The 9,007-nt window shown below is 49.9% G+C and overlaps 1 protein-coding gene across 3 annotated transcripts; it reads left to right on the top strand.

Annotated features, from left to right (window-relative positions):
* Nucleotides 1–145: 145 nt before the first annotated feature.
* On the top strand, nucleotides 146–8,390 carry TEX52 (testis expressed 52). 3 transcript variants are annotated; one of them, XR_010728882.1, is made up of 2 exons: nucleotides 146–220; nucleotides 8,309–8,390. XR_010728882.1 is itself a non-coding variant. In XM_066254774.1 (2 exons), the coding sequence occupies exons 1-2, from the start codon at nucleotides 149–151 to the stop codon at nucleotides 2,828–2,830; spliced, it is 639 nt and encodes a 212-aa protein (XP_066110871.1). The 3 variants fall into 3 exon arrangements, 1 of the variants encoding a protein (XP_066110871.1); XM_066254774.1 differs by lacking the exon at nucleotides 8,309–8,390 and adding an exon at nucleotides 2,264–2,830 and having other exon boundaries at nucleotides 149–220; XR_010728883.1 differs by lacking the exon at nucleotides 146–220 and adding an exon at nucleotides 2,360–2,431.
* Nucleotides 8,391–9,007: the final 617 nt, after the last annotated feature.

Below are 9,007 nucleotides of genomic sequence, written 5' to 3'. Positions count from 1 at the left end.
CCTGAAGCCGTCAGGACTGGAGGTTACTCGTGAGCCCTCCTCCCTGAGGCACCACCCAGGAAGCATCCCCATGGCAACCCCAACAGCAAACAATGCTGCCAATGAGGTCGTCCCTACAAAGCTGCTCCTGGCAATCAGGCCCAGAAGAATGGCCTGCAACCCAGGAAGATCACCCAGAGGGTGGAGTAACCCATCACATACCAGAGACCCTTTTCTGCAGGTAGGGGGCAGGTCCCATCTCTGAGGCCTGCCTTTTAGTACCCTACTGGGCTAGATGCTGTCCTCCTGGGGTGGGCCATGCTTTCTCCAGGGCAGCAGATCTCCCAGCCTGTGAACTCTCCACTGTCTGTGTCTTAGTCTTGGGAGCTGAGAACAGAGGAGAGGAGATGCCTGGTTATTACATCTGAACCAACCCACTGGGGTGGTCACATAGAAACGATTTAGGGGACTGGGTCCAAGGGAACAGGAAAAGTCCTAGGAGTGGACTGGAGGTAGAGGTATTTTTGAAGAGCATAGTATGATTAGTGCAGACAGATGGCCAAAGTCCCAGCTCTGCTACTTACTCACTTGGCACTTTGGGTGAGTTATTTATTGTGTCTTGCTTTTTGCATCTTTGGAATGGTATGACCATAACAACACCTGTTCACAGGGTTGTGGAAAATAAATGAGATGTGGGTAAATATTTAGCACAGTGCCTACATGTTTGCAACTATTAATTTCACTGGGGGGGGGGGCGGCACAGAGAAGCAAAGGAACCAACAGTCTAGATGCTTTCTACACTTGCTTGTATTTTAATGGAAGGGCAACACACCAATGACGGGAATGAGAAATAGGGGGAGTCCGGGTAGAAGAGCACCCAGGCTCCATTCTCTGTGGAAAGATTTCCCTTCCACAATTGGCTTGGTAAGGGGCATTTTCCCTCAGGGCTTCCTCAGTCCTGATGTGCCCTGTTGGGAGCACAAGTTCCTGAGCAGGAATATGGGGCACCAGAATGAAAAGGGCAGGTGAAAGTGAGAAGTAAAAAGTGGGGCCCTGGCCAGTTGACTCAGTGGTAGAGCATTAGCCCAGTGTGTGGATGTCCCAGGTTCGATTCCTAGTCAGGGCACACAGCAGAAGTGCCCATCTGCTTCTCCACCTTTCCCCGTCTCGCTTCTTTTATTCTCTCTCTCTCTCTTCTCCTCCTGCAGCCATAGCTCGATAGGAGCAAGTTGGCCACAACGGGCACTGAGGATGGCTCCATGGCCTCCACCCAGGGTGCTAAAATAGCTCGGTTGCCGAGAATAGAACAGTAGCCCCAGATAGGCAGCATCACCCCCTAGTGGGCTTGCTTTGTGGATCCCGGTCAGGGAACATGCAGGAATCTGTCTCTGCCTCCCCTCCTCTCACTGAATACATAAATAAATAAATAATTTTTAAAAAGAAGTGAAGAGTGGGAAAATTCAAGTTGAGGAAAGGGTAGAAAGTCAAAACCCAAAACTGGTAGATGGAAAGAGAACAGAAGATAAAAGGTCCATGAGAATAATACAGAGCCATTGTAACTGCTTCAGGGCAGAAAAGGAAATGTGTTGTATTGGAACAGCGAGAAACAGACGTTTTGCCACAAAATTAAGTAGCCAAATTAAGGAGTCTTTATTTTAAAGCCGGTGACCGCACAGAGACCTAAGTCAGCCAAATCATGTGGCCCCTAACACAGTTTGGGGCCAGCTTTTAAAGACAAAATCACATACTGATTGGGGTACAGGAAGGAAGGGGAGCTCAGCGAAGCATGGTACAAAAGCAATAAAATGTATTCATTAATCTTGCTAATAAGCTCATTAAATCTTACTGTCTTGTTACAATGTTTATCTATAGGATCAATTTAAAGAAAAAATATTTTTACACACTTAAGACCATAAGCTCTGAAGATGATAATCAGTAGTGATAAATGTTTCGCATGCTTAACAAAAACATTTCTAAACATTCTAGGTAGGATTTATGACCCACCCCTGACACATCTGCAATTTGGCAAAACTAACTTCAAGGCCAGGGGTAGGGAGTTTTAGACCTAAGTAAGTTCTGGGGTTACTTAGAAGATGAAAGAGAAGCTAAATGAAGTTATTTATGCTAAAAGCCTTTTTTTCTATATTTCACATGGCCTGGCCTGGCCAGCCCATTGGTGTGCTGTGGAGAGTCCTGGTCTGGAGGAGGCAGGCAGTTTGTTCCCCTGGGGCTGTTCCTAGGAAGGAGAGGCAGGGTGCCCCAGGAGCCTTCTGTTTCTCTCTAGATGGTCCAGGCCGATGAGTCCCTCCTGGCCCAGCACACAACAGTCTATACACGGGCTCAGCGGGAGTTTCTCCTACCTGATGAGCCCTGGGAATTGCCTGGCTTTACCCGGCAAGCCTACCACCAGCTGGCCCTGAAGCTGCCGCCCTGCACAGACATGAAGTCCGAGGTACGCCACCGACTAATCCATCCTTTGAAGGATGAAGCCAAGCACACTTGGGGCTTTCACACATGGCTTGACGTGGGGCGCTTGCCCGCCATCTTTCCCACCAGGCCCGACAAACCCTACGATAGCAATGTCTGGCGCTGGCTGACGGACCCCAAGGCCCACTGCCGCCCCCCGGCACAGCCCCACATCCCCCCTCCCTCCTGTATGGGCCGAAACAGCCTCCTGACTTTCATCCACTCCACACCTATCTTCCTGGACGAGAGCAGGAAGAATCAGATGATTTCCAGGACAGTGAAGGAACTAAGGGAGTTAAAGAAACTCAAGTTGAGGAGTGAAGTGAGGGCACCTCCACTCGACAGCAATGGCAACATCCTGCCTCCAAAGGACTTCAAGAAGTAAGAGGCACTGCTTCCTCAGGGAGCTCGCCCACCTGCCCATGTTCAGGGGACCCCTCTCTCTCTCTGATTCCTGTGTCTGATATCTAACTTGGTACTCTAACCTTCCCACCTCTGGTAATCTGAAAACTAAACTCTGGCCCTGGCCGGGTAGCTCAGTTGGTTAGAGCATCGTCCAAAAGCACAGAGGTTGCCAGTTTGGTACCTTGTCAGGGCACATACAGGGACAGATCTATGTTCTTGTTTCCTCTCTCTCTCTCTCTCTCTCTCTCTCTCTCTCTCTCTCTCCCCCCCTTCGTCTCTTGCTAAGATCAATAAATAAAAAATAATTTTAAAAGAAACAAAAACTCTGTTCTGAATGTATCTGGAGGGAAGGGATGGAGGCAAGGGAAGGACAGCCAGGGAGGAGCTCAATTATTCCACTGGTCGGCTGGCTCAGTGGTCGAGCCTTGGGCTGGCATGTGGATTTCCCAGGTTTGATTCCCAGTCAGAGCACACAGGAAAAGTGCCCGTCTGCTTCTCCACCCCTCCCCTTCTTGCTTCTCTCTCTCTCTCCCCCCACCCCCCTGCAGCATGGGATTTGGCCTCAGGCACTGAGGATGGCTGCATGGCCTCCACCTCAGGCACTAAGAGCTTAGTTGCTGAGCAAGAGAGCATGCCCCAGATGGGCAGAGCGTCACCACCTAGTGGGCTTGCTGGGTGGATCCTGGTCAGGGTGCATACGGGAGTCTGTCTCTGCCTCCCCTCCTCTCACTGAATGATAAAAAAATTACTTAACTAAAAATTAGTAGATACAACTATGTACTGTAGTAGACAGGTGCTATACACCCAGGGGATACAGAGAAATATCACTCAGTCCCTGCCCTCAAGGAGCTTATGAGAGGCAGATACGTGCATGTATGGGTGGAAAGACTGCTATCAATGCAAGCTCTCATACGCCAAGTGCTGAGTGAGACAGAGAGTGGATGTTGTAAGGATGTCAGTTATTAATGGAAAAAAGAGCTGAGAGCTGGAGTCGGAAGCTCGGAGTAAAGTCCAGGCTGTGTGACTTTGGCAAATTGCTTAGTTTTTCCAAACTCAATTTCATCATTGGTAAGATGGGGTGGTAAATACCATACCTAATGTGGAAGCACTAAACAAAAATAGATGTTATTACAGACATTCAGAAGAGGGAGGGAAGGGTTGCTATGGCCTGGAGCAACCAACTGGCCAGATGGCTCAGTTGGTTAGAGCATCGTCCAAAAGCACAGAAGTTGCCAGTTTGGTACCTGGTCAGGGCACATACAGGGACAGATCTATGTTCTTGTTCTCTCTCTCTCTCTCTCTCCCCCTTCGTCTCTTGCTAAGATCAATAAATAAAAAATAATTTTAAAAGAAACAAAAACTCTGTTCTGAATGTATCTGGAGGGAAGGGATGGAGGCAAGGGAAGGACAGCCAGGGAGGAGCTCAATTATTTCACTAAAGGCCCTGGTCGGCTGGTTCAGTGGATGAGGAAATAAATGAAGGCTGGATGGGTAGGAAGCCTTAGTAAAGAAAGGGGTTGGAGGGCTGACTGGTGTGAGCAGAGACAGGAATGCAAAAGGAGCTATTTGAGAACCCTGCAGCTCCCGCAGCCCCCACGCCATCCCCACCCGCATCGTGGGAACTCACCGAGGTGGCCATACTGGGTCCAGTCCAGGAACTGGGCATGAGTGGTAGGGAAAGGAAAGAGGAGTAAGGATAGAATATCTCAAATTCTGACCCTAAGGGCATTAACAGAAGCACTGAGGGTTTGGAGGGGGAAGTTGTGAATGAAGATTTGAAATCTTTTTTAAAAAAGAAAAGTTGGTGATTTTGAGAGAGGATTATTCAGGACCTTCACTTCTCTCTAATGTCCCTGCAATGGAGATTATTGATGGCCAATATGTGCCAATACGAGGCATTACAAAGGTGAAGGACACTTAGATTACTCAAAAAAACCTAGTCAAATGATATTGCCAGGTGTTCTTTCATTTCTTTTACACAACTCTGCAAGGGGTTAACATAAATCATTAAAATGACACCTGATCAAGCCTGACCTGTGGTGGCACAGTGGGTAAAGCGTCAACCTGGAAATGCTGAGGTCGCCGGTTCAAAACCCTGGGCTTGCCTGGTCAAGGCACATATGGGAGTTGATGCTTCCAGCTCCTCCCCCCTGTCTCTCTCTCCTCTCTCTCTCTCTCTCACTCTCGCTCTCGCTCTCTTCTCTAAAAAAATGAATAAATAAAATAATTTTTTTTTAAATAAAAAAAATAAAAAATAAAATGACGCCTGATCACAGAGCACATTCTGGGCATGAGAGACCCTAAGGGTTTCAGACATGGTCTGAGCCTCAAGAGTCTCATGATCTTGCTGGGAAACAGAACATTTACATATAAACCCTGCCATTCTCAACTCTAACAGTACTTTTTAGAATCACCTGGGCCTCTGTAGAAAAATGTTGAGTCGAAACTAACTTACTTGACCTGGGGCAGTCTGGGCATAGCATTTTTATTTTTTATTTTTTATTTTTTTTATTTTTTTATTTTTTTCTGAAGCTGGAAACGAGGAGAGACAGTCAGACAGACTCCCGCATGCGCCCGACCGGGATCCACCCGGCATGCCCACCAGCGGGCGATGCTCTGCCCCTCCGGGGCGTCGCTCTGCCACGACCAGAGCCACTCCAGCGCCTGGGGCAGCGGCCAAGGAGCCATCCCCAGCGCCCGGGCCATCTTTGCTCCAATGGAGCCTTGGCTGCGGGAGGGGAAGAGAGAGACAGAGAGGAAGGAGGGGGGGTGGAGAAGCAAATGGGCGCTTCTCCTATGTGCCCTGGCCGGGAATCGAACCCAGGTCCCCCACACGCCAGGCTGACGCTCTACCACTGAGCAAACCAGCCAGAGCCTATTTTTATTTTTTTAATTTTTTATTTTTTATTTTTTTACAGAGACAGAGAGAGAGTCAGATAGGGACAGACAGGAACGGAGAGAGATGAGAAGCATCCTCATCAGTTTTTCATTGTGACACTTTAGTTTTTCATTGATTGCTCTCTCACATGTGCCTTGACGGGGGGGGGGGGGGCTACAGCAGACCTAGTGACCCCCTGCTCGAGCCAGCAACCCTGGGCTCAAGCTGCTGACCCTTGCCCAAACCAGGTGAACCCGTGCTCAAGCTGGCAACATTGGGGTTGCCGAACCCGGGCCCTCTGCATCCCAGTTCGACGCTACATCCACTGCGCCACTGCCTGGTCAGGCTGGGCATGGCATTTTTTTTTTAATTTATTTATTTTTTACAGAGACAGAGAGAGTGAGTCAGAGAGAGGGATAGACAGGGACAGACAGGAATGGAGAGAGATGAGAAGAATCAATTAATAGTTTTTCATTGCGCGTTGCAACATCTAGTTGTTCATTGGTTGCTTTCTCATATGTGCCTTGACTGCGGGCCTTCAGCAGACCGAGTAACCTCTTGCTGGAGCCAGTGACCTTGGTCTCAAGCTGGTGGGATTTTGCTCAAACCAGATGAGCCCGCGCTCAAGCTGGCGACATCGGGGTCTCAAACCTGGGTCCTCTGCATCCCAGTCCGACACTCGATCCACTGCGCCACCGCCTGGTCAGGCTGGGCATGGCATTTTTAAAAGGCTCCTGAGGATGGTTCTGACATGCGGCCAGGCCGGAGAACCTCTGATATAAACTGGCGACAGCACACAGAGGCTCTCTGTTGACCAGTGCAAAGCATGTTGAGCCACAGGAAATTTGCCACTATTCAACTAGGGTTTTGGGGGGAGTTTTTGTTGTTGTTTTTTTAAAGATTTTTTAATTTATTCATTATAGACAGGGGAGAGAGAGAGAGAGAGAGAGAGAGAGAGAGAGAGAGAGAAGGGGTGGAGCAGGAAGCATCAACTCCCATATGTGCCTTGACCAGGCAAGCCCAGGGTTTTGAACCGGTGACCTCAGCGTTTCCAGGTTGATGCTTTATCCACTGCGCCACCACAGGTCAGGTCTCAACTAGGATTTTTTAAGAAGTCAATTTCCCACTGTTGAATCTAATACTATAGACTATGGGAGAAGGAGCCATCGGACCAGGTGTCAGAAGGCAGCAGGTGAGAGTAGGAAAGGCTCTTGTGTAGTGTCACGTTAGCCAGAATGAGAAGGAGTATATGTGCTGTGTTCACTCTCTCCACAGGCACCATGTTAGTGGAGGATGTGGCACTTGAAGAATAGTTAGAATCTGGCCTAATCAGTGGTGGTGCAGTGGATAGAGCATCGACCAGGGACGCTGAGGTCCCAGGTTCAAAACCCCGAGGTCCATCCTGGCTGGTTGGCTCAGTGGTAGAGCGTCGGCCTGGTGTGCAGGAGTCCCAGGTTCGATTCCCGGCCAGGGCACACAGGAGAAGTGCCCATCTGCTTCTCCACCTGTCCCCCTCTCCTTCCTCTCTGTCTCTCTCTCCCCCTCCCGCAGCCAAGGCTCCATTAGAGCAAAGTTGGCCCGGGCGCTGAGGATGGCTCCATGGCCTCTGCCTGAGGCGCTAGAATGGCTCTTGTTGCAACAGAGCAACACCCCAGATAGGCAGAGCATTGCCCCCTAGTGAGCGTGCCAAGTGGATCCCGGTCGGGCGCATGCGGGAATCTGTCTGACTGTCTCCCCGTTTCCAACTTCAGAAAAATACAAAAAAAAAAGAAAAAAGAAAACAAAAAAAAAACAACCCCGTGGCCCTGGCCGGTTGGCTCAGTGGTAGAGCGTCGGCCTGGCATGCAGGAGTCCCGGGTTCGATTCCTGGCCAGGGCACACAGGAGAAGTGCCATCTGCTTCTCCACCCCTCCCCCTCTCCTTCCTCTCTGTCTCTCTCTTCCCCTCTCGCAGCCAAGGCTCCATTGGAGCAAAGATGGCCCACGCACTGAGGATGGCTCTGTGGCCTCTGCCTCAGGTGCTAGAATGGCTCTGGATGCAACAGAGCAACGCCCCAGATGGGCAGAGCATCGCCCCCTGGTGGGCGTGCCAGGTGGATCCTGGTCGGGCGCATGCGGGAGTCTGTCTGACTGCCTCCCCGTTTCCAGCTTCGGAAAAATGAAAACGAAACAAAACAAACAACAAAAAAACCCAAGGTCCTGTCAAGGCACATATGAGAAAGCAATCAATGAACAACTAAAAGTGACGCAACTACGAGTTGATCCTTCTTACCTCTCTCCCTCTCTCTAAAAAAAAATGGTTAGAATCTAAATAAGAAAATTACCTATAATATGCCAAAAGGATGGAAGATTGACCAGCTAAACACAATTATTCCCGCCTAAGGTCCAACACACACACAGGGTATAGGCCATTTGGAATAGATTAATATCCCATCAGAAAAAGAGATGGAAGAGATTCCCTACAGACTGATTGCTCGTGGCTTGTGGAGGGCTGTGTCGAGCTCTCCCTTCTCATCCCTTCCACCATGTCTGATCTCTCCTTTGACCTCTCTGTTCTCTCTGCACCCCTCCCCGCCAACAGGTACCAACGCATCTCGGCTGGTGGAAGGTTTGAACCTCTCGGCCTCCAGCTCCTGCCCAACCCACTTCCCAATGATTTTTCCAGGAGCTGGCCATGCCCAAACCCTCTGCCTCATTACCAGGAGAAGGTGCTAAAGCTGGCTTTGCTGCCAAGTGCACCTCTAGGACAGGATCTCGTGAAGAATTACCAAACCCTGATAAAGGACCGCATCGCCTTGCCCCTCCACTGTCTGTTCAAGCCACAACCCAGCAAAAGCCTTTTCAAGGAAGAGAAAAAGAAGACCTGGACAGACCTGGGAAAGCCTCCCTATGGGAGGGGGCCACGGCGGGCGCACAGACTCCCAGGCTCCAGTGTTCTTAAGCAATGCACCTTAAGCAAGAAGCCTTTGTAGAGGCTGAAGGACTCTGGCTTCTTCAGAACAGAGATCCTCTCCACCATCTTCTCAACTTCAAACCACCTTGGTAGCCCAGGCTCCTCAGGACTCTACTAAAATTCTAAATTGTTATGTCTTCCTTGGAGGACTCTCTCACAGCAAGAGGGAGGATTGGGGAGGAGAGTAGGGAGAGCGGGTGTGTGTGTGTGTGTGTGTGTGTCCCGTTCCTAGGGACAGAATGGAGAATGGGAAGGAAGAAGGTGTGTGTGGGGGGATAGTGTCAGAGGGGGACAGGGGGAAGAGGCACTGTAAGAAATGTGGGTGAG

This window comes from Saccopteryx bilineata, chromosome 2 (assembly GCF_036850765.1).
Source record: "Saccopteryx bilineata isolate mSacBil1 chromosome 2, mSacBil1_pri_phased_curated, whole genome shotgun sequence".
Classification (NCBI taxonomy): domain Eukaryota; kingdom Metazoa; phylum Chordata; class Mammalia; order Chiroptera; family Emballonuridae; genus Saccopteryx; species Saccopteryx bilineata.
Note: the sequence above shows the minus strand (reverse complement) of the source record. Positions and strands in the feature narration are given on the sequence as shown.